Genomic DNA, 27,403 nt, shown 5'->3' with positions numbered 1-27,403 from the left:
GTTCTGGACTGTCAAGTGTATTGTTTCTTTGATGTCTGCCGAGCCCTAGATGAAGGACTCTTGATTAACCTCCTAGTAGGGAATATGTCAGCTCATGCCTTTTAGCCTTTCTGTTTTCTGATAAGAAACTGTTTTGGATTAGGTAGAAGTATCATAAAGTTAAACCCCCTCTGGGCCAGGCATTAAAATCTGTTTCAAGTAACAAGACAAAACACTGAAGACTGGGGTATATACAGTTTGATATACTTATTGATAATTTTAATTTGTCCTAAAGGTTTCTGAAACTCTTATTTTTGTTGCCCAGACTGTATGATCTTTATAGACCTATCTTAATGTTTGCTGATAGTTTTCTGTCTACTTGAATCTACTAGGAAACATCTCTAGTGAACAATTCATAATCCCCACTCTGCCCTTCTTGTGTTAGGAATGGTATCAAGAGACTTAGACATGCCAGACAAGAACTCTTATCTCCAGGTTCCCCCCACCTCAGCCCCTGTGTGTATATCTGTCTTTTTTGAGACAGTGTCATACTGTGTAGCCCGGCTGGTCTGGAACTCTCTAGTAGGTCAGGCTGATCTCAAACTCTCAAAGATCCGCCTTCCTCTGCTTCCCAGGTGCTGGGATTAAAGAAATTGTTTCTATGCCCAAAGAAACAAACCACAAACCCAAGTTTGGTTTCCAGCATCCACATTGAATGGGTCATAACCACTGATAACTCCAGTTTCAGGGGATTCAGTACTGGAGTGACATTACTGGGCACATTGACTCACATCGCACATGTACATCCAAATATAATTTAAAAATGATAAAATTAAAAATAAGAAGCTAGAGAAATGCTTGAATACTTGTTCCTTTTACAGAGGACCTGGATTCAGTTCTTTGCTCCTCCCCTCCCCCAATCCCCAGTTCCAGATCTGATGGATGCTCTTTTCTAGTTTCCATAGTTGCTGTACATACATGGTACACAGACATACATACAGTCAAAACATCCATACAGACAATTAAAAAGGTTTTGAAAAAGAATATTAAGAACAGTCTCAGACAGGAACTCAAGGACAATTTATTGGCATTACAGAGGAAAGAATGGGTAGACAAGCTAGCGATCTCATCAGCTACCAGTAGGAGGGAGATGGATAAAGGACAGAGAATGAGAACAAGTGAAGACAAGGCATACCAAGACAAAGGAATTTGGTGGCATGGACCTTTATTCTGTGTAGGGTTGTCTTCTGGTGTCTATGGGGCAGAAGTTGATGTCTGGCGTCTCATCAACTGCTTCTACCTTTTTTTGGAGTAAAGGTCTCACTGAGTAGCTGTTTTGGTTGTTTTGGAACTCACTGTCAGTGTATCAAAGATAGGATAGTGAATGACTAATAGTATCTGTTGCTATCAGTTTACTTCTTAGTTCTTTTAATTTACTGGTTTGTGTGTATACGGTTTTGTGTGTGCATTCGTATAGGGGCTTATGCTCATGTTGTGTGTGGTTGCACATGGTGGAACCCAGAGGACATTTCATGGAGTACATTCCCTCCTAATTTTACTTTGGTTCCAGGGGATCCTGTTCAGATGACTAGGTTTGTGTGATAAGCACCTTCATTGCTGAGCCATCGTGCTGGCCCTTCCTTTGGGCCACTTTAAAATCCTGTTACTGATTCATCTTTAACCTTGCAGTTAGTTATCTGCAGTGGATCTTTGTCACTGAAACACCTGTGCTGGCTTATTTATACTCTTAATATAAGGCCAGCTCTTAAAAATGATTTATAAACAGCTTGGGAAATTTCTTTCCCCCAGCATTTTAGTCCTTCCTTAAAACTGGGCTTATTTCAAATAAAAACCAACACACTTTTTTGCAATCTTTTATTTAATAATTAATATATTTTTTGTCTTTTTTTTTTTTTTCAAGACAGAGTTTCTCTGTGTAACAGTGTTGGCTGTCCTGGAACTCGCTTTGTAGACCAGGCTGACTTGGAGCTCACAGAGATCCACCTGCCTCTGCCTCCTGAGTGCTGGGATTAAAGGCTTGCACCACCATCTCCCGGTGCCTATAGTCTCTTATTTTGCCAGTCTGGATGTTTTAACATAATAGCCCTTGGCTATTGTTGAATAGAAATGTTGATAGTAGATATTTGTTCTCGTCTTTGGGAAACATTCAGTGTGATATTGTCTGTGGGGTTCTCATAGATAATCCTTTCTTGGGTTGAGAAAGGTCTCCTCTGCCTTTGTTGCATTTTTTCTTTTCGTTTTTTGAGTCTGGGTTTCTCTGTGTAGTCCTGACTGTCCTGGAACTCCCTTTGTAGAGCAAGGTGGCCTTAAACTCAGAGATCTGCCTGCCTTTGTCTCCCTGGAATTAAAGGCATGTGCCACCACTACCCAGCCCTGTTGAGCATTTTTAACTTGAAAAGCTATTAGGTTTCTGTCAGATGCCCTTTTTTGTACCATGTCTATGATCTTATTTATGGTATGATGTTTATCTAATTTGTTTGAATAATTAATTATATTTTTTTTAGAGCATGCATTCCTGAAGTAGAGTCTTAGCATGGTTTATATTCCTTTCTCTGTACTGCTGGTTCCCATTTATACACCGGTGTGTGTGTGTCGCGCCCGCCTCGACCAGCAAGGAAGACACAACGCCCAGACTCTTCTTTAAGCAGTTTATTCAGGAACCTTGAACAATCTTCTTCTGCCGGGGAGCGCCAACCCACAGCTTAAAAACCCTTGGACGGCCAATCCCAGTATGCCATGTGGAACATGCAGATAGGTCCACGTACGCAGAAGCAAGGCTGATATCCAGCCTTAACCAAATACAGGTGTTGTTTATCACAGAGAGCACCTGCTGTCGGGCTAGCAGAAGGTGGAAGCCAGCGCCATCTTAAGGGTGCGGCACTTCACAGCTCTCTACGTGTGTGTATGTTACTTATTTTATTTTGTGTTTGTGGAACACATGTGCCACAACACACGTGGAAGTCTACCTTTATGTGGGTTCTAGGGATTAAATTCAGATCATCAGGCTTGTTTAGCAAGTGTTTTATCCATTAAGCTATCTTGTCTGCCCTTTGCTTTTGCTTTTTTTTTTTTTTTTGAGAGAGAAACTCACTTTGTTATACTAGCTGGCTTGGAACTTGATATGTAGGCCAGGCTGACCTCCAACTCACAGAAGTCTACCAGCCTCTGAATGCTAGAATTAAAGAGTGTCCCACCAAGCTCAGTGTGTTATTTGTTTTGTTTCAGGGTCTTGGTACATAGCCCAGTCTGGCATGGATTTTCCTATCTTATTAACTTCCTGAATGCTGGGCATATAGGCACACAGCATCATACATACAAGCTGATACTTTAAAAAAATTTCTCATTTGTGTTTTTGAGAGTTGTTCTTGTATAGGTTTTGTTTTATTGGGGTTGGTGTTTTAGTATGGTACTGGTAGCATCATAAACTAAGCTGTGAAGTATCATTCTTGAGTTTGTGTAGAATTGGTATTTTCTCCTTAAATGTGGTGTAGTCATTCATTACCAGTTGAGTCATCTGGACCTGAAGTTTTCTTAGTGGGATGATTGATTTATAAACACACGTTTTGCTGTCTTGAGTAAATGTTGCTGAAGCTATTTCAGGAGTCTGATTTTTACGATGCTGTTTCTCAGTATCTACATTGTAGATTTTCATGGGCTGTCTAGGAGTAGTTTGTACTTTTTCATCTATGAACAGTGAGCACTTGAGTCTCCCAGGAATATTAGTGATTATCTGTAGGTCACTTTGCCATTTGATTACGCTGCAGAGACACTACCCAGTGATGCTTGCTCTGTGGGCTTTATGATCAGAGTTTTATACCAGACACAGACATCTTTGTGTTTCTGAGTATGTGTTCTTCAGTGGGTGTGCTGGTCAGGTTTTTCCAGGGAGGATTTTGGGTTTAAAAATAGGCTGTCTGTCTGCCTGCTGTGCTCTGATGTCCTGCTGAGTAGAGCAGGATCATACAGGCTGATGTTGCTAGTCAGTTGGCTGCCTTACTGGTCCTTGTAGTTAATTCCAGGGCCTTAACTCCTGGTAAGGGTGATTGACTTCCCTACATTTGAGGGCAGAGGCATCTTTTGATAACCTGTTTGAAGACAATAGCCAAACCATGATAGTTAGAATTCATGCTTACCAGTCTTGGCTGGATTCTCCATGTACTAATTTCCTCCACATTTGTCACCGGAGCACTGCAAACACAGAGGAGAGCCATTCATATGTTATTCTAGAGAGGACTTGACTTAGGTTTTTTCATGTGATGCAAGGGCTCTGGGCCTCTGTAGATGGCTGACTGCCTAGTAGGCTGGTGAGAGACTTTCTGCTTCCCGTAGAGATTCTCTGGCTGGTGAACTCTATTGTTTCATGCTTGTTTTCAAACTCTGTTCCTATTTGCTTGTCAACCGAGAAATTAATCTTTGCTTAAGGGATCCACTGAAGGGCTAGTCTCTATTACTTACTTCAGAATGTGGCCTTACTTTGAGACTAGGTTGCTACAGGTACAATTTACTGACTTATGGTTGAATAGTTGTGACTGGTTTTCCAGAGGGGGAAAAACAGACTGAGTAAAGATTGTCTTAGTGCTGCCATAAGCCAAAGGAGGTGGGCCACCAGAAGCTGGGTCTTCCCAGGTAGTCTCTGCAGAGGGAGGGAGTATGCTGACTACCCTGAGTTTTTACTTTTTTCTCACAATTCTAGAGTAGAATTCTACTCTAGAATTGTGAGAAGACACACTATTTTTATGTTTTTTTGTTGTGGGTGGTGATGTTGGTTTTTGTTTGAAAACAGGGTTTTTCTCTGTATAGTTTTGGAGCCTGTCCTGGAACTTGCTCTGTAGGCCAGGCTGGCCTCAAACTCACAGAACTCTGTCTGCCTCTTCCTCCTGATTGCTGGGATCAAAGGTGTGTGCCACTACTGCCAGAATAGGACACTATTATAACCAGTTTGTTGCTTGGATGATTTACTTATTTAAATACTGTAGAGGGTACCTACACAAACTAGGGTGACTTTAATGTTGCTAGGTGATTATCCTATGGGACTACCCTTGTGTCTACCATCAACAGGTAGATTTATCAGTGTATGACTGTGCTCTGTTTCTGCAGTCTGTCACAGAGATGTTCTGTGCTATAACGTGAGCTGAGCTGTCTGGCATCTTCTGTTCACTGAGTATCAGGTCAATTAGAGATGAAGGCAGGGGAGGTTCTGTTAGCTACTAATTTCTGATCCTTTGTCCTTTGTCTCCTGCATTTCATGGCTTCATAGCTGCTCCTCCTACCCCTAACCTTCCTTAGTCTGCAAAATTTCTCTCCCCGTGTGTCTTAGGTCTTACTTTTTCTTTTGTTTGTTTGTTTGGTCTTTTGATACAGGGTTTCTCTGTGTAGCCTTGGCTGTTCTGTAACTCACTCTGTAGACCAGGTTGACTTGAACTCACTGAGATCCTGCTGCCTCTGCCAAGATCTTGAGTGCTGGGATTAAAGGTGTGCACCACCAGTGCCCAGCCTTAGTGACTTTTCTGTTGCTCTGACAAAACACTATGATCAAGGCAATTTATAGAAGAGTTTGTTGGGGCTTACAGTTTCAGAGGGTTTGCTAATGATGAGAAGCATGGCAGCAAGCAGTAGCTGAGAGTTCACATCTCATCTATAAGCAGGAGTCAGGGTTCAGGGGTGAATCTAACTAGGAATGGTATGAGCTTTTTTTTTTTAGGATGACTCTAACTAGGAATAATATGTATGGGTTTTTGAAACCTTAAAGCCCACCCCCAGTGACACACCTCCTTATCCTTTCCAAACAGTTCCACCAGCTAACAGGACTGTCTGGGGATATAGCATGCTCTAGTAAGGTGACAGGAAAGGATGTTGAGCATGTGAGGGAAGCACACAGTGTTGCACGGCTCTTAAGAGGTGATGGGCCTGCTCAGGATTCATAGGCATGTGCTTTTTGTTTTAGTATTTTAACCACATCAGTATTGAGGATTCACGTGTCTACGAACTGACCAGCAAGGCCGGGCTGTTGTCTCCGTATCAGATCCTCCATGAGTGCCTTAAAAGGTAGGGTAGGCAGTGCCTTCTTCAATAATTGGGTCATGGGAGTTCCTCTAGGGCATCTCAGAATTTCATTGGCTTTTGTCCCAAGGTAGAGTCATTATCTATTTCCTGGATATACAGGAGCCCTTTGGCTCTGAATGATGGATGAGCCCTGGACAACTGAAATGAATGTGTGGAGAATCTCCATTAGTCAGCAAACATCTAGGGAGGGTTCAGGTTTTCTTTGGAGAGTCATTAATGAATTTTGTTATATAGTAGCCCTCCCCAGAAGTCACCATGTACAAGCATCATCCATTGATATCTCCTTGTCATCTTTGTTTTCTCCTAAAAGAAACCATGGAATGGGTGACACATCCATCAAGTTTGAAGTGGTTCCTGGGAAAAACCAGAAGAGTGAATATGTCATGGCATGCGGGAAGCACACAGTGCGCGGGTGGTGTAAGGACCTGTCTCCTCCCCTGCTTCCCTCATAGACTGACATGTTTTCAGAGGACTGCTGGAGTATGGCCAGTAGTTTCTGACACGAGGGTGTGTGGCCTAGTCCTCTACTACTGCTCTGACAGTCATCCCAAGCTCCAACTTTGTGTGGGGGATACCACACCTTCATCTGAAGCTAGATTTGTGGTCGCCCTGTCTGCATTCTTTCTCCTGTTCCACTTTTGCTTCTATTACCTCTAACCAGCCAGTCTCCCGTAGGATGAGGGGGCTAGCTTCCTGAGGAGCAGGCTGATGGCTGTCTATCCATTTGCACATGTGGATTCTTACTCTGCGTTTACATCTGACATAGCTACTTAGTTAAAGCCAGTGGCTCAGCTTCTTAGGAAGGAGACTGGGCAGGAGAATCAGTCATGTGAGGATGTCAGTTTAGTACTAGCTTAAACAACATAATGGCACCTTGCTCCTACAAAGTAGAAAACAAAACAAAGTAAAACTGGATAACCACTGTAAGGAAAAATTAGTTTTATATATACATTATAGGGGATGATACATAGAGGGCCTTGGGAAATTATAGAACATTTATTAGACCTGGATATTCCCAGTTACCTGTGACTATTGCTGCACCCTACAAAGAGGTAGGCTGTTGAGAAAGAAGACTTGAGCGAGTGAGCAGTCCAATTATCTTTCAGCACGGAGAGCTTTCCTGGCTCAGGGCATCCTTCATATGGAGGCTCTACCCAGGCATGTACACCATAGGAGCCGCAAATTTTAGGAAGGCTTATTGCTGGTGGTCTGTGTGTTGTAGGAAAGTGGGGTGGAGTGGGCCAGTGGAGAGAAGGAGGCTTTATTGTCTTGGCTAATAGCTTTCCCATTTGTCCTTGTCTGGATCTCCTGAAAGCTGCTCGCGGGGTGGTACCTGGGTCCAGGTCTCAGGACTGTGAGTCATGGTGTCCAAAACAGTGGCGAAACACTGTACTGTTTACCCTCCTTTGGAATCCCCTGCATGGCTTCCTAGGTACCAGGGAAAGGTTCTTCTGTCTGGATATTTGTGACTCCTCTCTATCTTTGATTTCTCCTTTCATAGGTAAGAATAAACGAGTTGGGAAACAATTAGCCTCTCAGAAAATCCTTCAGCTGCTGCATCCACATGTCAAGAACTGGGGATCCTTACTGCGCATGTATGGCCGCGAGAGCAGCAAAATGGTGAAGCAGGTAACCAGACTGTCAGGTTGTCCGGCAGTGGCTGTGCTTCCCAGTTTCTTGCTTTGAGCCATATGTAGGGGTTTGCTGTCAAGGTCGGGTTTAGCACTGCTTTTGATTATGACTATCTCTCCTTTATAGTGCTAGTGATTGTGCAGACTGGGCATGGGGGCACCCAAGCCACATCTTCCTCTTGATTCTGCCAAGCATTAAGTATGAGCCGTTAGGAAACATGCTTAGAGCTCTAAGACTGCCACACATGAGACAGTAGATGTAGGCAATGACCACCACCTGGTGCTGAATTGTGTGAAGGCTTGGGAACTGTCCTTTGGCGGTTCCCAAGACCAGTGTATCCTCGTTCAGTTGAAGATTCCAGTGGCTTACGGAATATGAGTATTGCCTGTTTTGTTTCTGTGGCTTTTACCCAGCTCTCAAAATGTAAATCAATCTTCAAACCTAATGGGTGTGGGGAGGAGTATAGGTGGTGACCCTGAAGACTGCTGTGGACCCTTGAGCCAGTAGTATGGAGCAGTGCAGCACTCCCCTTCAGGTTCTCTCCTTGCTCTGAGCTGGCAAAGCAGGAGTCCAGGAGCCACACGGAGAATATAAACATAAGGCTCCTTCTTCTTTTCCTGATTACTGTCTCTTCCTACTGCTGGCGATTGTATCTAGGGCTTTGCGCAAGCTAAACAAGGCTGTACCACTGAGCTGCATCCCCAGCTTGAATAGAAACACCTTCTGTGAGTTGAAATGTAGGTGCAGTATTTGCTGTACATAGACCTGGACTCAGACAGAGAGAACATTGCTGCCTTCACCTGCAGGGTGAATGTCTCTTGTCTGACATAGGAACCCTGACATGCCAAGACACAGCATCCTTGGCCATGGCCTCCAAGACAATAAGAGACCAAAGAGGACAGCTGGGCAGGCTGTTCGGCTGTGTTATGTCTCAGTTGGCTTCAGCCATGCCCTTGCCACTGTCTGAGGGTTCCTAGCACAGTGAGTGCTTAACTTTCATACTCAGCCAGTAAACACAGGTGTGATCATGGACGAAGGGACAGAGTTTCTGGGGGATGCCAGGGGGCCCAGGGCTGTGCTTATACCCTGTATCTGTCAGCAGCCAAGGCCTCATCACAGGTGGGCTACTGGTGTGCACTTCTGTGCTCCACCTGGCCCTTACGCTCTTGTTTTGGGTGGTCATGAGCATACTGCTGCTTGGCAGTTCTGAGAGCAGGCTTTGGGTCCCTAGGAGACCTCTGACAAGAGTGTGATAGAGCTACAGCAATATGCCAAGAAGAACAGGCCCAACCTTCACATCCTGAGCAAGCTGCAAGAGGAGATGAAGAGGCTGGCTGCAGAGCGGGTAATTATCTCCCTTTCCCACTTCTTCTCCAGGCCTCCTGTCTCCCTACCCCCTAAACTCACCATCTACTGCTGCAATCCCCTGTACTGTTTCTGCCCATACCACAGTTACTGAGTTATCAGGATTGCTGGGTCAGCTCCTTCCTTGTAGCTAGACCTTAGGAGCCCCTTTCTGATCCCTGATTCTGAAGGTGCTTAATTCCTCCTTCCAGATGAAGTTGACTTTTCTTTAAGTTCTAGCATGCATGACACTTTCCTAAAACACCAAGTTAGAGAGCAAACAGGCTAGCCTTTTAGTGGCTAAAGGTTCCAATTTGAAGTTGGGTATGTATTAGGGCAAGGATTGTATACTGGCTTTTTACTGGGTAACTCAAAGATCATAGAATGGTTAATCCTGGGTAGAACTTGTTAGTCTTGGTGGAGCTTCCTAAAACTGCCATAGCTGCCCTATCCCAAGTGGGCTCTGTTACTGACATTGTTTCCTGGCCTTAGGAAATATAGCCACTCATACCCTTAGGCCTTGTGAGTTGGGAACCATTCCAGCTCTGCTGAAACTGGTCCAGGTATGAATACAAACTCTGAGGACCAAGTGTCTATTGCTACTTGTCCTTCTACTGCTCTGAGATGGGAGTGAGCCTTGTGTGTTGGAGTAAGCTTGACTCTTTTTGGGAGATTAGTTAGTTGTGGGGATTAAGGCAACACGCCTAAGACACACAGTTCTATTTGTGGGGGAAATTCAGTGGGCTTCCAGGCAAGCAAGACTAGGATAACACTTACCCTGGTGGGGTGGATCCCAGCTTGTTGCAATTTCTTCCGTTCTGGGTGTCTCTAGATTGCCAGGGAAGCAGCAGCACATGGGAGTCTACCCTGGCATTCTGAGGAGACCCTCCTGGCCTGGCCCAACCCAGCCCGCTCCCTGTACCTTCCCTCCTAGCCAGGTATCACAAGCATTTGTGCTCTCGGAATTCAGGGGCTCCCACCCTTTCACCTTTGTGAACTTCTTTGCTGGACCCACCTCTAACACTGTTGACCTCTGTTCTTCCAGGAGGAGACTCGGAAGAAGCCCAAGATGTCAATTGTAGCATCTGCCCAGCCTGGTGGTGAGCCCTTGTGCACAGTGGATGTATGAGGTAGGCGGCTTGGGCCAACAGTGCTACCCAGGAGACTACCAGCCACACGTCACTGCAGCACCAGGCCTCCAACCTAAGTTCCTTCCTGTGGCAGTGTCTGGGCTCTGCTCTGGCACGTGGGGACAGCTGTGACCACACAGCACACATGCAAAGAAGCAGTTCTTCTGGAAGATGCTCTCAGTGTGACTTGACATATTTAAGAATCAGCTATAAGTAACTGCACAAGTGGAAGCTGATAGACAGCTGTAGATCCTGCTTGTACGTATCTGCTGCTGATTGTTTTTATGAAGGTTTTCATGAATTTTAGTACACTATATGCACTGACAAGAAGTGATACTTGGTTGATAGATGAGATGACCAGGTTTTATAGCTTTGGCTGGCCTATGATGCCAGGTAGTCCCTTTGCCCATGGTTCCTTCTGGTGGAGCCAGTGAGACCTGGTCAGAAGGTGCAGGTATCCTGTTCTGTAGTTATTACCTGCTTTGTCTGTTCCCCATTTTCCTCTGAAAAAGTTATAACAGAAAGGATTATTTCAGGCTATTTTGGCTTAAAATAAACAAAATTTTAGCACCAGAACTACTTTTCAGAGATTGCAGTGAAGATACTGAACTGTCAAGATACTGAGTGTTAATCCGGTTGGCTCTTGGGTTGCAGTCTACATTTTTGATGTCTTAATGCCCTCACAGCTGTCTTCTGGATACCTAAGCTACCACCTTTGATGAATTCTAACAAGAGTTTTTTACAAAGATTTTTGCACAATCAAGTCCATCTGTTTATCAATTTTTAAAGCTTTTATGATGTTTTAGAATTTGGAAAAACTTTTACAGTGAAAATGGAAGATAGATTTAGAATCATGTGTTTCTAATAGATGGACTTGTATAAATAGGAAACAGGGCCTTCAGTGCAGTCCATCACTGACCAAGAGCTGGCATTGCATGTGACAACTAGTTATGGCTTCTCTGGATCTCAAGCATGGCTGCTCTGTGCAGCTAGGCCTGCTGGCAGGTTTAGTTTTTTTGTCCACCTATGCTCATTATGTAGCCCTTTGAAATGGGTATTAAGTAGAGGTGTATTGAGAGCCTGAGTCTTGGTCAGTGTTGGCCTATCCCAATACTTGTTCAAAGGGGCTATACTCAAGTTCTCAGGTGTGTCTCTCATCTGTACCTGAAGATACATGGATTGCATGTGTTGTCAGAAAGACAGGACAACAGCTATGGGTATCCCAACACTATATTCCTCCCTAATCACCTGTGTGACAGCAGTTAATTTCTGTGTTAATCTTGGCAAATTGGCAAAAAGAACCCTTCAAATCAAGTTGCTAGAATTGGACACTTGATTCCTTCTTTCTTGCCTTCCATTCACAGTTGTGATTGGGCTTTTGACTGCCCTTCAAACAGATTTGCCTTTGAGAAAGCCTTGAACACATGGTCATGGTGATCTTTTTATAGCCCCCTGGCCCAGCCAATATCAACAACAGGTGCTGCCACACACTCTTGGCCTCCAGTGCCCTCCCTGTCTCTTACAGGTGGGTGAGTCTTAAATGCACAGCCATGCTACAATGCTGGGAGCCTGTGTGGATGCTGGCCATGGCTGTAGGACACACCCTGATGGTCTGAACACATAAAACTGTCCAAAAGGGAATGGCTTGTTTCTTTCTTCCGATTAGAGTACTTAATGTTTGTGACTCTGCAACTGGCCAGATAGTCCTGGAGTACACAGTCAACCCCATGTAAACTCAGCATAGATGTGCACTCAGCAGTTACTACCTGCAGGGGCCATCCTCAGGGCTCACTCCCCCAGAATGATTGATTGGGGCTAAATTTAAGCGATCCCTGGCATTCCATTAAGTACACAGTGAAGCTGGGCACAGTGGCACACATAGGCTGACCTATAACTCCTGAGTGCTGGGAGTTATAGACCTGCAGCACCAAGGAAGTTTAACATGAAAGGTCTTGAGTTCAAGATCAGCTGCAGACTGAGTCTCCAATCCTTGCCTCTGAAAGGATTGGCCTGAGGACCTACTCTGTTGTACCTTAATGGATAGCAAGTAGGAATGAGTCAAGGCTCTGGCTCTCACCACAAAAACATCAGCAAGTCAACAATTGTTTATTTTAGAGTTTGGCAGTCCCTTTACAGGACACAGGTGTTCATACTCTTTGAATTGATACCAGCTAGGGTAGGCCTCATGCCTACCACCATCTTAGTAGGAAGCTATAAGGAGTTCCTAGCTTTTGTTCTGCAGTTCCCAGAATCTAGGATGAGAGAGCAATCTCTGTTTCCAGTGGGGTGGTATCAGGAAGATTTCTTGGAGTTTGAGAGTCTTGATGCCCCAGGGTTCCTATGCCGTTAGGATGTTGTTCCATCCTCTCAAACAGGATAAGCATTTCGCAGTGTGGAGTCTGTGGGAACAGGTCTACGGCCACAGCCTTGACTGGATGGAATGGGATGCCTTTTACTCGGTTAGACGGGGCCCTGCAGAGGCTGTGGTGGGAAGGAGGTACCAATATTAGTTAGCCCTAGGGGTTCCTGTAGATGGCAGTGCTATCATGGTATATCCTCCATCCCCTCTTCCCCCACTTACTCCACAAAGTTGCTCATGGCTGCCCGGGGATTGCAGGAAACATACAGGAGTCGCTTGATGTTCTCAGCTCTACGAATGGCCAGAATCACCTTGGAATCTGACAAGGCAGGCACAGAGGGGCTAGTTTCTCCTAGTAGTAGACTACCCAATATAGCATTTTTTTTTCTTCTGGTGCTACCTCCCAAAATGGAAGCCACTCACGTAGGCCAGCCCGTGGTGGGTCTAGGACAGCTACAAGTTGCTGGGAGGACAGTCTGCTCACCAAGCCTGGCACAAGATCCTCAGCTCTGCCGCAGTGGAACTCAACATTGCTCAACTCTAGAAGACAGTGTTATAGTTGTCATAGGTGGACCTCACAGGCTTAGAGAGCATGCAGCCCAAGCTTTTGCCTTCAGCCAGAGGTCTGTAGAGGGACCCACTTCCCCAGAAGAGCCTTAAACCCTCAAGACAGGTTGTAGACCACCTGCTTGTGTGTTGTGCTTGCAAAGGTTCTCACCATTGGTGAGGGCATTTACACGGGCATCCTCCACAGCCTCCTGGCACAGTTCAATCCCAACTACTCTCTTCACCTTCTGAAATAGAGAGTTATCATTTCCCTGGTTACTCAGAAAAGGAAGAGACAACACAACTGGGCTGTATCTGGGAGGTGACAATGGCTAGCCTCGGCACTCAGGGAGATGTCTTTACCTGGGGCTGGAGGCTTACCTGGGCCAGGGCCAGGCCTATGGTTCCAGTGCCACAGCATACATCCAGCACGGTACTGCTCCCATCCAACTGAGCCCATTCCTGGATAACTGTGTAGAGCACCTCAGCTGCAGGCGTGTTTACCTGGAGGTTAGTTAGCCATGGTGTACTCCAGTGTAGGCTAGCGTCCCCACTGCCTGTATACCAGTGACCTCATCCACTCTCCTGGCTTTTAAAGACTAAATCCTTACAACACAGCCCCATCAATGGGGAGCTTTTTTGTGTATTTAACAACTGTTTTCCCTAGACTGAGTGACATATGCTAGAGACCTTCGAATCGTTCCCTTCCATCTCTATAGTAGAGTTTTCCACAACAGTAAGAATATCTCTGAAAGCTAAGGAGACTACTACCATAGTACCCTGTTCTGGGTAGGCAGGAGACAATAAGGCTACAAATATTGGGCTAACCACAAAGTAATCAGTGGCAAATCACGCCTGGGCCATTACCTCGTTGTCTATAAATCTCTTCAAGGCTAGTTACTACTCTCCCTATTTTCCCCTTCACACCACACTTGCTGTCACACCCAGCCTCCCTTCCTGTGCCTTTGTGTTCATAAGGGATACGCTACCTGGAAGAATGCATGAGGGGAGATGCGGAAGGTCAGGCCCAGTAGATCCTCCTGGATGCACTGGTCACCAGCCATATGCTCCAGGGGCAGGCCTTCCTGGCTGGGAGTCTTCCTACATGAGAAGCAACAGATCTGTCGGTGTCACTGGCCTACCTGAATGAAAACCTTTTCTGTCCCCACCTGAGCTCCTCACCTCTGTCCCTCCTCCACAAAGTAGAGGCAGGTCACCCCACTGGCCTTGCCTGGTCCTTCCATGAAATGGTACACCAGGGAGGCCTTCAGCCCTGCCACCTCCTCCGAGCTCAGTTTCTGCAGGAGAGAATACAAAAGGCCCATCAGACTAAGCCTAAGTCAACAAGAACTCCCCCAACAAGACCACTGCCTGAGACCTGGGGGTGGAAGTAGACAATGGCCATGGCCTGGCCTCTGCGGCTGGTCCGAACAGTCAGCTGCTTCCAGTGGCCTGTATATGTCTCGGGATCATATGCCAAGTATGGGGTGGACCTGAGGAAACCACAAGCGCCTCTTAGTACCTGGTGTGAGCCTGTCTGTCCCAGCACCCTGCCTCTCACCCCACAACTGCCAGGCAGGGCCCACACCCTCTGCTCCCAGATGGATTGGGACTTCCCAGGAACCCAACCCCAGGCCAGGTCCCCACCGAATGAATTCCTGGAAGGCCTTCACCACCTGCTTAGTGGCCTCTGGAATGTGCACAGTGTCAAAGGGGGCTGCCACAGCACAGGTTCCACCCCTGTACTTGCCAAGCCGGCAGCCAACAGTGTTGTCTTCTCCATCTACCCCAACTCCGACCAGAAACTCACACTTATTACGATATTCAGTCTGCAGGAGAGAAGGTGGCAAAGAAGCAGCCAGATCTCAACTTCGATTGCCCAGCACCAGGAGAAACACCATAGTGAACAAGAGATCCTGATAGGGTTGGCAGGCAAAACAAGGTTTTACTGCTGGCTTGTCTAACACCAGGAAGAAATAAAAAGCAAGAAAATGTCAAAGAGGATAAGGAAAGTTCATAGAAAATAGCATGATGCACTGGCCCAGCATTAAAGTACATGCCTAATGTGTAAGGCCCTGGGTTTTACCCCAGCACTGCATGACAAAACTAAACAAGGCCAACCTCCCCACTCCCCACACATAGAATGGGGTTTTGTAGTCAGCCTGACCTGCTGGGGTGATGGCCTGATCCCCTCCAGTGGGCAACAAGCCTTATTGTGTCGTTGTCTCTGAGTGAGCAGCCAGGGTAGCAGGGCACGGTTAGTGCTCCCAATTTCCCTGTAGAATGAAGCACATCCTGGAGTTACATCCCTCCCCACACACATGAGGCAGCTCCCCTGAGACCTATCCCCACTGGTACCATAGGGGCATTACTAACCAGCTCCTTGGTTGGTCACTTAGACCAGGTGGTTCTCAACGTTCCAGATGCTGCAACCTTCTGATACAGTTCCTTACATTGTGGTGGCCTTAACCATAAAATTATTTGGGGGGCTATTTTATAACTAGTTTTGCTACTGTTACGAATTGTAAATATCTTTTCAATGGTCTTAGATGACCTCTGTAAAAGAGCCTGACTCACCCAAGAGGTCATGACCCACAGGCTGAGACCTGCCCCGAACAAGTGGGTGCCCTGAACAGAGTACAGGGGTGGTGAAGGCCAAGGGAAAACCCAGCTCTGGCAGGGATGTCAGTGCCACACTCACTTGGCCAGCTTCTGTAGCACACGCTCACATTCCTGCCGCTTCTGCTCCAGCTGCTCGGAGTAGGGCACTGTCCAAAGAGGGGTCACCACGTCGGCAATCTGCGTAACTGATGGCTCACCATCACCTTCCTGCCGCCGCTTCCTAGCCATGGGGTCAGCCTTGGGGCGAGCCAGGCGCACGCTGAGTGGGCGGCCTTTCCAGAGAGCGCCGTGCAGCACTCGCAAGGCCTTGTCTCGTTCAGCGGCGCTGCGAAATGTTACAAAGGCACATGGTGGTTGTCCAAAGAGTTTAATTTTGTGGGATTGTAGGCCAAAACGGCCCAAAAAGCGCCGGACGTCACTGAAGCTGGCATGGCGAGGCACATTTTGCAGCTCCAGTTTAAAGATCTCTGAGGTGAACAGGTCATCCCTTATGTAGCTGTAGAGCCCAGGCTGAGTTCCAGGCCCTGCAGCTGGTCCAGGCTGTTCCTGACATTCTGGGACTGCAGGGCTGTGTGCTGCACTGGCATCTGGGCCGCAGCCCTCCATGTGCTCCGGAACCTGTGTGGGCAGACGGGCCAGGCTGAGCTGTAGTTAGCATGGCTACCGCCTGGGGCTAGCTCTCTAAACCACACTGCCAGAACTCCATTAGCGAACATACACCCAGCCCTGCCCAGACCCGCTCCTTTCTATTCTTGATACCCAGTTTTCCCCCATCCTAGCTCCGATCCAGCATTAATGACTGCTACCCAACCCCACCAGGTCCACATCTCCTGTAGCTCTCTCCCTTTGCTTTACTTCCGTGTCCAGCTTCTCACTCATCGCCTGGCTCGTCTGTCGTCCGGATCAGGGTGCTCACGAGGGCCACCACCTAAGTCTCACACACGAAGTGCTCAGAAATTAAGTGTGACGCCGTAAGGGTATACTCGGCTTCTCCTTATGCAGGAGAGGTACTCAAAACTCGGGTGCACAGGACTAGCACTGGGGGCTGGTGATGCACCATCCGCTCCCCGGAACACAGGGAAAGTCACACGCCTCGCCTACCTCCAGTAGGCCAGTGCGCACTAGCGGCGCCTGGTTTCTCTAAGGGCTCGGCTTCCGATGACGTCACCGCCACGCGCCGAATCCTGACTGATCCTTCCACCAGCCGCTCACACTGACGTCAGAGACTCTTAGAGTTTGCCGACGGAAGTGCGCGCGTGGGTCGCCGGGAGAGCGCGCTCCCCAGGCTGAGGCGCGGCCGGGCATGCGCCGCGGGCATTTTGGCGGGAAGCGCGGGGCGGGCCGGACAATGAATGTCCGCCGTCAGAACCAATAAAGCTGCAGTGGTTTTGAATCACCGCGCGTTTCCCGCCGCTGGGGTCAGAGGTCAGGGTTCGGGTCGTGGGGCGGAGGATAGAGCGGACGGGCGGGAGACGCCGGCGCCAGACGCGGAGGAAAAGGAGCTGCGACTTGACTAGCCTGCCCAGAGGCCGCCGAGCCGCGACGCCTGAGCCAGTGGAGCCGCCGTCGCCGCGCCCCCATGGCGGCCGCCAAGGTACGGCGAGGCCCGGGTGGGGCCCGGCAGGCCGGGAGGCAAGGGCCGCTATGGGCGGCCACGTGGGCGGCCCGCGCCTGGGCCGCCAACCCTCGCTGGCCTGCGGGTTCGGGCCCTGTCGAGGCGCCTGGACCTGGGGGTCTCGAAGTCTTTGGGTTCCGGGAGTGGGAGCTGCTGGCCAAGACTCGGGTCTCGGGGGCTGCGGGGAGGCGCGTGACCTTGTGATGTGCGTAAGAGAAGCCATCACCACACCGGGCTCCCGGCTTTGCCTGGGGGCCTGGTAGCAGCCGGTTTCCTTCGTCTTGGCCCCCTTGTGATGTTTCCACCAGCATCGGGAAACCCTTCTTCCAGTTGCCCACAGATCCCTTCATTCATTCGGTCATTACGCCTGGAACCGCCACCTCCTTCGGTGGCGGAAGCTAGCGTTCCAGCGCGGGGTACAGATTGTTAGAAGCGCGGACTCAGGGCGGGGGCGGCTTTGTTGGTGGCTCGCGTGTCGGCCGCAGCGGAGCCGCAGTGCTGTGAAACCGAACGAAGGGCTTCTATGTCTTTATCCTGTGGAGTTAGGTAGTGTGAGTCTGGGTTTTTTTTCTGTATTATCAAAGCACGTGATCTTGTCCAGATTTAAACCTGCATGCCCTTGTAATCCTTCAAGTTGGATCAGAATCTTAGGACTTATTTGTCAGTTTTTTTAGCTTTTTCAGCTTAAATTTCCAAGCTTGTAAAATTGCTGGAGGAATGTAAATGCTAGTAGTCCAGTAGCAGTTTATCTTCCTAGTAAACTAACAAGTGCTTCGATAATCCTCAGTAGAAACTGTTAAGGTTCCTCTTCCTTTTGAATTCATTTACAGAGAAGGGAGTTTCTCCCAAGCTACTTTGCCATGGACTGTGGTATGTGTGTGGAACTGATTGATGCTTGGATGTGCAGGGTGGGTGTTAAACAACCCATTGTCTTGTTGCATGCTGTCTTGTGATTTTGTGATGCTGGTTGTAAATGCAAACTGTTATGTCAAAGACAGAAGACTTATTTTCCAGTTTAGGGGAGGCCTGCCTTCGTTTTCCAGGTGCCATTTGTGATTGGTGATGGATGCCCGCTGTGGGCCAAGTTCATCAGCAGTACATCACTCTCCTTCCCTCTCTGCACAGGACAGTCATGAGGACCATGATACCTCTACAGAGAATGCAGACGAATCCAACCATGACCCCCAGTTCGAGCCAATAGTTTCTCTTCCTGAGCAAGAAATTAAAACACTGGAGGAAGATGAAGAGGAGCTCTTTAAGATGTAAGTCTGCTGAGGTGTCCCTGGAAGTATCTTTAGGTGGGGTGATGAGACAGAGAAATGGCCCCAGTAAGAAGCAGGTCTCCACAGGGCATTTCTTTAAAAACTTGCAGAACCCAACAACCACAGTTTGGGGACTCTGGAGGAGTCAGCCAAGCTAGGAGCTCTGCTGAGTAGTTTCTCTTGTGCCTGAGTATAAGCCCTATGGATACTTTATGGCATTAGCCTCTTTGTGATCTCTGTCTGGAACTTTGCAGAAGAACCCTGGGTTGACTGGGCACATTATGACCCCTGTGAATCTCATGGCTTGGCCCTAGTTTGATAAAGGCTGTTTTAAGAAAAGGCCTGGAGTTGTGGTGACTAGTCTTACATTGACAATTGAACCATTCATCTGCTAAACCTTTCCTGCTGCCCTTGCTTCCTTGTGGCCAGCCATATAAAGGGTGTCCCCATCATTGTTCTGTCACCTGGGTGTCTTCCCCAGCTGATCTTGCACCTTGCCTCCAAGAATCAGTATTTCAGCAGACTGTGGCATTCACACCTTTAATCCCAGTACTTGGGAAACAGAGGCAGATAGATCTCTGGGTTCTAGGACAGCCAGGGCTAGCTACATAGTGAGACCTTGGGGGTGGGGGCTTCCTTCCTTTGTTGAGCAGGGAAAATCTTAACTTTCTTTCCTTTTCTTCCTTTCTGCTTTGTTTTCTGTTGCCTTAACTGGGTATCCTTAAAGAACAGGTTTGTTTAGCTCTCGTTTGGTTTGTTGTGTTTTTTTTTTTTTAATTTTTATATGTGTATGGGTGTTTTGCCTACATGGATGTCTCTACACAATGTGCAGCCTGGTGCCCAAGGAGGCCAGAAGAAAGCAGCGGATCCCTGGGGACTAGAGTTACAGACAGTTTTGAGTTGCCATGTGGTCCTCTGGAAGAACAGCCAGTGCTCTTAACTGCTGAGCCATCTCTCCAGCCTCCAGCTCATGGTTTTGCAGGTTAGGAAGTCTGAGATATGAGAGCATAGTGCTAGCATTTGGTATGGGCCTCAGTCATGTCTTAATGTGGCAGTGTGTCATGTAGTAAAATCAAGAAGCTTGCTAATTTCAGTCTGTCTGTTATATACCCACTAGTGCCATTGTTCAGTCCCTTTGATTCCATCTAACTCTCTTTATCTTCTAAAGGACACTTCTAATGTCATTAATGTGAGTTTGGAAATTAAGATAATGCATAAACTATAAGGTCACACACCCTCAAACCTGTAGCCTACTTGTGCCTGGTTCTGTGTCTTGCACAAAATGCCAGGGGAAGTGGCTTAATTATCAAAATTGCTTTTTAAAGGCTACCTTGTATTTGCCACTTGGAACCTTCAATGAACTGTAGCAGTACTTTAGTAAACTTTGATTTTGCTGTTGTCTTGTTTTACTGGCCCGGTGATTGAACACATACTAGGCATAGATTATACTGAGCTGTATCTCCAGCACACACACCCCTCCCCCCACATTTCACACACCTGGTCTTGAACTTGCCATTCACTTGCTTCAGCGTCCTTAATATCTGAAATTACAGACCTGTGCCATCAGCCAAGATAGCAAAGCACAGGCTGTCTTGTATCTAGTTTTGCATCACAGCAGAGACTGGCTTGTTGTTGCCTGTGCTCAGAATTACTGGACACTGGGTTCAGGTACATGCTAACAAAGGTTGTTGCTGTCTCTGGCATCTCCCTCTTTCAGGTATGTCTAAAATGTCAGATTAAGGTTCATCTGCTCTTATGAAATGGGGGAGGGAGCCCTGCTCAAGGAGAGCTGTAAGTCTACTTTTGTGTCCAGAAGGTGATGCGCTGATCTGCAGCGCCTGGGAAGGGTGGCATCCCTGGAGTTAGGTGGTATTTGATTTTTGTCAGTGCGGTGTTGCAAGGACTCCTGGTTTCCTCCGCAGGGTCCTTGGTGTGTTCGGGGGACCAGCATCTTGGGCCTTATATCAGGGCCTTTGGGTTTTCTCTTAAGGAATTGGGTGAAGATGTAGTCTCCCTTGACAAAATTTGAGTTTGGAGGAGAGCAGAGGCTTTGATAGAGGAGAAGCAGATGAGGACTGCAGAAGAAGGAAGAATATTGACTCGGCTTGAGGGACAGGAGCACTGGACTCTGCTGGTTCTAGGTGCCTGAACCCTGGGACTATAAAGGTTGCTCCTGACAAGAAGCTGGTGCTGGACCTGGTATCCCTGAGGCTTTGTGTAGTTTAAAGGTTCCCATGTAGTGTGACTGTCACCCAGCTCTCGGGAGCTTCATCACCCACCCTTGAGCCATGTGTGCCTTTAGATGCCTCTCTTAGGGAAAATGCTTCTGCTAGGAATATCTTTCTGGCTGTGAAGTAAAAGCAACATGGAATTTGCTGACTATTTGCTTCCCTGGGTGGTATTTTGATTAGTAATTCTTGGTGCCCAAAGGCCTTAGAAAAGGTGTCCCAACAATATCCTTACATTCAGCGTCCAGAGAACACGTGTTCTTTTGGGGTAATTGGTCTAAGTGTGAGTTCCCTCTCTGTTTAAATGTTTCCTTACTGGTTTTTCTTACAGGAGAGCAAAGCTATTCCGGTTTGCTTCAGAGAATGACCTTCCAGAATGGAAGGAGCGAGGCACCGGTGATGTCAAGCTCCTGAAGCATAAGGAGAAAGGGACCATCCGCCTTCTCATGAGGAGGGATAAGACTCTGAAGATATGCGCCAACCACTATAGTAGGTGGTCTTTCAGGTCTATATGCCTAGGAGCTGGTTACCAGGTTGTGGGGAGGATTCAGACAAGCCTCTGAATTATGACCAACGGAGGTTACAGAATACTGACTGGCAGGATAGGTCTAGGGTGGGTGTAGAGCTCCAGGATAGACTCAGATGGTGATGCAGTGGGCTCGTGTTTATGTATTACCTGGGCAAGTTGTGGGGTCTGGTGTCAAAGCTATTTCCAGTTTCTGATACGCTCTACCCCCAGCTGTTCCCTGGGGTGATACAAGAAGAGAACAGGGCTGGAAAGATGGTGAGGGAGCGGAGGGCTCTCTTGGCCAGGTGTGGCCCTGTGCGTCTAAAAAGCATCTCAACAATCCATCCTTGCCCTGTTTGTCTTCTATGGAGCCATCTTAGGCTGGTCTTGGTCCTAGTAGATCTAGTGCAAAAATCTATATTTTCTATGTTTAAATGTCTTGTTTTCCGGCCAGGCGGTGGTGACGCACGCCTTTAATCCCAGCACTCGGGAGGCAGAGGCAGGCGGATCTCTGAGTTCGAGGCCGGGCTGGACCGATAAGCCTCCAAAACAATACAGAGAAACCCTGTCGTAAAAACCAAAAAAAAAATGTCTTGTTTTCCTCATGAGTCTGCGTGTGGAAGACAGTGTAGCTTTGTGTGGAGTCTGTTCTCCCCTAACACCTTTAATCAGGTTCTGATGTTAAACTGGGATCTCTGGGCTTGTGCAGTGCAGGTAGTCCTTTATCTACTGAATGCATTTTTTCTTGCATTTGTGTGAGCATGAGCCGTGGCTGTGGCTGTTGAAGGATAACTTGTGGGCACTGTTCTCTCCTTTCACCTTGTGGGTTCTGGAGATGGGACTACTCAGGCTGTTGGCAAGTGCCTTTACTGAGTAAGGCAGCTTACAGACCCCGAATGTGCATTTTCTAGCTGACCAGGAGCCTTTGTCCTGAGCACATAGGCTGACTAAGGGGGAGGGGCCTTAACAAGTGGTTTTGCTGAGGCAGGGACATGAAAAAGATCTTGGCCCTTGCTACCTCACAGTTGCCTCGGTCTCCCCTCAGTCCCAGTTTGGAGGGTTCCCTTGGGAGTGAGCCTCAAGCTGCTCCCAAAGCCTAGCTAGGTTCCTGAGTGATCTTTACCAGCAAGCTTCTCCACCTGGCTGGGGCTCCTTATCTCATGCATCTCATAGGCCTTTGGTTGTTGTGAGTCAAGGTTGGGCATTGTCTTAGTTATCAGTGTTCTATTGCTGTGAAGAGACACTGTGACCAAGGCAGCTCTTAGAAAAGAAGTCATTTAATTATGGCTTGCTTGTGTTTCCAGAGGGTTAGTCCATTATCATGGCAGGAAGCAGACAGGCATGGCGCTGGAGCAGTAGCTGAGAGTTCTGAAACCTCAGAGCCCACCTCCAGGGCCACACCTCCTAATCCTTCCAAACAGTTTTTCATCTGGGAACCAATCGTGCAAATATTTGAGCTTCTGGGTCATTCTCAGTGAGACCACCATGAGCTGCTGCAGCTCAGATACCTGGGCTCCAGCTTTGACTGTTGTGTGGAACTGGTCAGATTAGTTCCTATCTTTCAGTTAGCCAGGTTCATGTTGGTGTGAGCATGTGTTTGTTGGACCCCCTTAAGAAAGCTTGAGCCTGATATGCAGAGCCTGTGTTTCAGGGTCCTGACCTTGTTCCCTCATGGGGATTATCCTGATTTTAAGTAGATATGGTTGGCATTAGTTAGTGGCTAGAGTTGTGTAGGCTTGTGTTAAAATTCCTTCCTAGGGGCAGACATAAGCAATGCCTGTACTTCTGAGGTTCCAATGACAAATCTAGGTGTGATGCCATCATAGTTTACTTTGGGGAACCAATTAATGTACTGGGCTTTCTTAAAAGGTCAAAGGTGAGGTGTTACTTAGAGGGGTATGGGTGCTCCCCACCCCATCAGGCTGTGCCTGGAAAGCCTTGACCTAGCAGGGATGATGGTTTCTCCATAGGTGGAGACCCTCTCTCTCCCCTAGTCTTTCACAACCTAATACTCTAGCCCCTCCTGGCAGAGGGCATATGCAATTAGCTACACACAGCCAATGGCAGGGAGCGGCTGGTTACTCCAGTGAGTCTCTGACCCTCTCCACCCTTGAGGGGAGATAAACAATCAAGCCCAGTTGGGTAGTCTGCAAGTAGGCACAGTTGAATGCTTCAATATGGTGGTTGCTTGGCTCAGAGGGTAATTGGGTACAACAGCTTGGATCTTAGATCACAGAATCCATGTTGGCTCAAGTGGGTCCCTTATTTGATAGGCAGGTTGCTCTGGGTGAGGGCTGGGTGGTTGGGCCGAGGGTCCTACTATCCTTACAGGCTTCTCTCTTTTAGTCACACCGATGATGGAGCTGAAACCGAATGCTGGTAGTGACCGAGCCTGGGTCTGGAATACCCACGCCGACTTTGCTGATGAGTGCCCCAAGCCTGAGCTGCTCGCCATCCGCTTCCTAAACGCTGAGAGTAAGCAGAGCTTGCCTAACTGGGGGTCACCTGCTGGGAAGCTGCTGCATGGGGAACTCGTAAGGGTCTGTATAAATAGTTGTCACACCCAGTTGACTCCATCAAGTATGTGAACAGAGAGACACCCTAGAGTTTCTTCTTGCTGCTGCTTCTGCTTGGTTTCTGGTTCCTCCAGGCTGGGACACTGGTGTCTTCTACGGATGCTTGGGCACTTGTTCCAGCAAAGACTGCAGGGATCTGCAAGCCCTGGCTGATCCCTCTTCCATGAGGGAAACTTTCTAGTCTCAATTGCTACAAAACTATGCCCTGGGAATCATGGAGAGTCAGCAGGTACCATGGCCAGTGCCCTAATGGCTGGTGCTCCTGTGAAAGTGAACCTTGCCCTTGGTCTGGGAGTGTAATATGTGTCTGGTAGCCCTTCTAACAGGAGTAGAGCCTGTAGCAAGAAGGGAAGGGCCTTGGTCCTTGGCTATCTGAATTGAGACAACTGAGCACAGCCACTGTAGGTGTTAGATGGTCAGAAGCTGCCATTAGGGTTGGGCATGGTAGTACATGCCTTTAATCTCAGTGCCTGGGAGGCAAAGGCAGGCCAATCTCTTGAGTTCTAGGACAGCCAGGGGTAAGTATCAATAGTGTTAAAGAAAGAAAGAAAGGAATTGCCACTGGGAATCATGAATTGGCTCTTCAGAACTTTGGGGTGTTGTTGCTATTCTGCTCTGAGAATGCTCACACAGTCTCTTCTCTCTACAGATGCACAAAAGTTCAAAACAAAGTTTGAAGAATGCAGGAAAGAGATTGAAGAGAGAGAAAAGAAAGGTGACATGGTGCCCCTGGGGGTGGCGAGGGTGGGTGGCAGAGCTTCCTTGCAGATTCACTCTGCATCTGGCTGCATCTCCAGTCTGGTGCTTTTTCTGTCTGCCAAAGAAACATTCCAGGGTGCTGTGACTGCCTCTGCCTATGGGGGTCATGCAGCTGTCTGGGGACACGTGATTCCTTGGAGGCTTTGACCTCATGGCATTTGTACTCGGTTTCAGGTACATAGCTGAGTTAAAGGGCTTTTAAGATACTCCTCACTTTCTCTCAGGGAATTCTGTGTCCTGGTCACTTCCTAACAGATGAGGCCTGTGTTAGGAAGTGACCGTACATCACTGAACAGCTCAGTGGGTACCACCAGCAGCTTGCTGGGACCTCTTGAGCCCATCTGAGGAGAATGGTGGGTGATGCTTAGGGTGAGGCCGAGAGCAGTGCAGTCTCACAGCCAGACTTCTCTGTTGTCTTACTGCCTTTGCCTGTTTTTGCAGGACCAGGCAAAAATGACAACGCCGAAAAGGTGGCTGAGAAGCTGGAAGCCCTTTCTGTGAAGGAGGCCAGAGATGAGGCTGAAGAGAAATCTGAGGAGAAGCAATGAATCACTCTCTGTCCTTTTCCTTTCTTTTTCTTTTTAAAAATTTCCCCACCCTTTAAGGTTTTTATTCTGTTTTGTTTTTACAAGGGACTTTATAAAGAACTGAATTCCAACCTTCAGGTTTTTTTTTTTTCTCTCCCTAAGTTTTGACACCATTGAACATGACTTCAGAAATCCATTCCCCAGTCATGAAAATGTACTGTGCTAACTTTCTTTTCCATAGTGGAAACACTTATTTATAGTCATCAAAAATAGTGAATAAAAAATGCCTTTGAAAACCTGGACCAGCTGGCAAGGCTGTGTAGGGGAAGCGGGGGCACACCTGTGTGCCTGAGTGTGCATTGCAGGTCTGCACAGCCTGATTTCTTAGGAGAATCAAGTGGTGTGCTCTTCTGTGGGTCTTATGGAACAGTGGACACTATGGCATGGTTTGCCCACACTGGTCCTAGAGGCTACAAGGTGTGTGGGGTGGCAGCTGAAGAGCCCAGTGGGGCTGAGCATTCAGGGCCAAGGTGTACGGTTTCCTGCGGGTGGAACTATTACTTTGTGCCCTTGTATAGTTTGGCTGGGCTCTGTGTGTGTGTGTGAGTGAGTGAGTGATGAAGTCTACTACAGTACTCTGACCTTGGTGAAGGGGGCGTAATAGGCAGCCTTTCAGGTCTGGCTATTGAGAAAACAGGTTTTGATTGGCTGTGGTTAATGAGGCAACCCTTAGCTCAGTGGAGGGAAAGACCACCCTGGAGATGTGTATTCATTCTAGTGCTATGTCACAGTGTAGCTGTGGCTAGTTAGTCCTTTGACCCTCCTATTGGAAACCATTAGATGCCCTAACACATATTCTGGGCTTGAAGTCTAAACTCAGCACTGTTAGGATTATGGGACTAGAATAAAACTTGCCAATGTGGGCCAGGAGAGTCTGAGTTCAGTTCTAAGCACCAACATCAGGCTCCTCACAATTAACTCAAGCTCCAGGGAATCAGACCCCCTCTTTGCCTGCTCAGTTAGCACATACAAGTGAAATATGCATATGTATGTATACAGGCACAAGAAAGCCCTGATGTATGTATTATGGGCTGACATGGGCCTCAGAACTGCACCAACCCTGCCTTTCACAGGGTAGGAGCCAGGGTGGCCTGATCCCTTAATAAGAGGAACTGCTGGTCACTTGGTACCTGTCTACCACTAACACCTGCTTTGGAGTATGGCTCTCTGGTCTCCATCTGTCAATTTGTTTATTATTACTGACCCTGTTATGTCTGACCTTGTCAGAGTGGGTGTGCTTACAAATAGAGCTTTTCTTTTTATAAATTGTTAAGTTAGCATTCAGTTTTCATTGTGACATTCCATATAGGCATATTGTACTTTGTTCATATCCACACTGCCTCACCCCTTAAAGTACTTTTTCATTCCTCCAGCTGGTTTTTAAAAGCCAGTTTAAGACCACTGGCAGTCTCTTGCCTTTCTCCATCCCAGGAAGAGATTTGCACATATAATGGGGCTTGATGAACTGGAATTGTGACATTAACTACAGATGGCCTTCAATGTACTTTGTAGAAGAGCTCTTTGGTCTTCCTCAAGGGAAGCCCTGGACCAGGGTGCATTCATTTCAACAAGGCAAAGTAACCCTTTGCCTTGAGCTGTAGTAACAGGTGCTCACCAAGTAGAAAGTTTCTTCTCATTACCAGTGTTTGGAGGAGGATAGCTGTGGTAGCATAAATCTCAAGTAAAATCCAGAAGGATTCCACACTACAGATACAGAAAGGCCCCTCCAAAGTGGCTAGGGGACACTGCTGTCCTGTGCTCAGGCTGTATTCTGGTATACATTCAAGGAAATGCTTGTTCACACTTGGAAGGCATAGCTGAAAGGAACAGGCACTGGTCCAAGTCTGAGCGTGCCCAATTGGCAACAGGCATTACATGAGTCACCACACCCTGCCAACAACCCGCTATCAAGGGGTTGTTGAAGCTACCCAGCCTGGCATTGTGTCCTGAGGCAATGGTAGGCAGAGGCGGTACTAACAAGTGTGCAGTAGCACCCACCTTTTTATCCATATGGATATTCCAAGACACCCCCCCAGTAGATGCTGTAAACTTAGGGGTACCAAGTCGTCTATGTTATGTTTGTCACTGTATATGCACCTGTAGGTCTTAGCAACACTTTGCTTCACCGTCTCTGGCATCACTACTGTTGAAACACAAGAAGACTATAATAGG

The 27,403-nt window shown here is 47.6% G+C and overlaps 3 protein-coding genes and 1 non-coding gene across 12 annotated transcripts in view; 3 read left to right on the top strand and 1 right to left on the bottom strand.

Moving 5' to 3' along the window:
- Positions 1 to 11,810, top strand: part of Dgcr8 (DGCR8 microprocessor complex subunit) — a 30,382-nt gene extending 18,572 nt beyond the window's left edge. For 6 of the 7 annotated variants that reach the window (XM_013118722.3, XM_040751178.1, XM_021231483.2 and 3 more), the window contains 6 exons: positions 5,945 to 6,045; positions 6,374 to 6,480; positions 7,565 to 7,692; positions 8,927 to 9,040; positions 9,872 to 9,977; positions 10,085 to 11,810. In XM_013118722.3, coding sequence (XP_012974176.1) covers positions 5,945 to 6,045; positions 6,374 to 6,480; positions 7,565 to 7,692; positions 8,927 to 9,040; positions 9,872 to 9,973 — 552 coding nt within the window. In that variant the 3' untranslated portion in view covers positions 9,974 to 9,977; positions 10,085 to 11,810. The remainder of the gene's footprint in view (positions 1 to 5,944; positions 6,046 to 6,373; positions 6,481 to 7,564; positions 7,693 to 8,926; positions 9,041 to 9,871; positions 9,978 to 10,084) is intronic. The other variant, XM_040751179.1, reaches the window with a different exon arrangement.
- A 449-nt stretch (positions 11,811 to 12,259) lies between these two features.
- Positions 12,260 to 16,902, bottom strand: Trmt2a (tRNA methyltransferase 2 homolog A). Of its 3 annotated transcripts, none has more exons than XM_013118731.3 (12): positions 16,798 to 16,902; positions 15,776 to 16,314; positions 15,242 to 15,350; positions 14,722 to 14,903; positions 14,453 to 14,567; positions 14,257 to 14,372; positions 14,064 to 14,175; positions 13,456 to 13,578; positions 13,247 to 13,322; positions 12,952 to 13,068; positions 12,751 to 12,847; positions 12,260 to 12,650 (listed from the first exon to the last, which is right to left on the bottom strand). In XM_013118731.3, exons 2-12 carry the CDS (start codon positions 16,300 to 16,302, stop codon positions 12,422 to 12,424), a joined length of 1,803 nt encoding a protein of 600 aa, XP_012974185.1. In that variant the 5' UTR covers positions 16,303 to 16,314; positions 16,798 to 16,902; the 3' UTR covers positions 12,260 to 12,421. The 3 variants fall into 3 exon arrangements, with proteins under 3 accessions (XP_012974185.1, XP_012974184.1, XP_005077579.1); XM_013118730.3 differs by having other exon boundaries at positions 16,513 to 16,857; XM_005077522.4 differs by having other exon boundaries at positions 16,552 to 16,856.
- A 206-nt stretch (positions 16,903 to 17,108) lies between these two features.
- Ranbp1 (RAN binding protein 1) lies at positions 17,109 to 25,473 on the top strand. Its single transcript, XM_005077521.4, has 6 exons — positions 17,109 to 17,290; positions 18,437 to 18,573; positions 21,133 to 21,290; positions 23,656 to 23,784; positions 24,535 to 24,600; positions 25,086 to 25,473. Exons 1-6 carry the CDS (start codon positions 17,276 to 17,278, stop codon positions 25,190 to 25,192), a joined length of 612 nt encoding a protein of 203 aa, XP_005077578.1. The 5' UTR covers positions 17,109 to 17,275; the 3' UTR covers positions 25,193 to 25,473.
- LOC121142079 lies at positions 24,650 to 24,774 on the top strand. The gene has a single exon (XR_005879092.1). It is a non-coding gene; the product is annotated as a small nucleolar RNA SNORA77 (small nucleolar RNA).
- Positions 25,474 to 27,403: the final 1,930 nt, after the last annotated feature.

The sequence above is a fragment of the Mesocricetus auratus genome, unplaced genomic scaffold, assembly GCF_017639785.1.
Source record: "Mesocricetus auratus isolate SY011 unplaced genomic scaffold, BCM_Maur_2.0 Super-Scaffold_100008, whole genome shotgun sequence".
NCBI lineage: Eukaryota > Metazoa > Chordata > Mammalia > Rodentia > Cricetidae > Mesocricetus > Mesocricetus auratus.
This window is presented reverse-complemented; position numbering and strand designations above follow the sequence as displayed.

Excerpts from the sequence above, each read along its gene's own strand:
- Trmt2a (XM_013118730.3), bottom strand. The coding sequence starts at position 16,575 with ATGAGTGAGAAGCTGGACACGGAAGTAAAGCAAAGGGAGAGAGCTACA. Across the intron at positions 13,579-14,063 it reads CCCCTCATGCATTCTTCCAG|GTAAACACGCCTGCAGCTGA; the intron begins GTAGCGTATCCC and ends ACTAACCTCCAG. Across the intron at positions 12,848-12,951 it reads CCCACCACGGGCTGGCCTAC|ATTCCAAGGTGATTCTGGCC; the intron begins GTGAGTGGCTTC and ends CTGCCTTGTCAG.
- Ranbp1 (XM_005077521.4), top strand. Across the intron at positions 21,291-23,655 it reads GATATGCGCCAACCACTATA|TCACACCGATGATGGAGCTG; the intron begins GTAGGTGGTCTT and ends TCTCTCTTTTAG. Across the intron at positions 24,601-25,085 it reads TGAAGAGAGAGAAAAGAAAG|GACCAGGCAAAAATGACAAC; the intron begins GTGACATGGTGC and ends CTGTTTTTGCAG.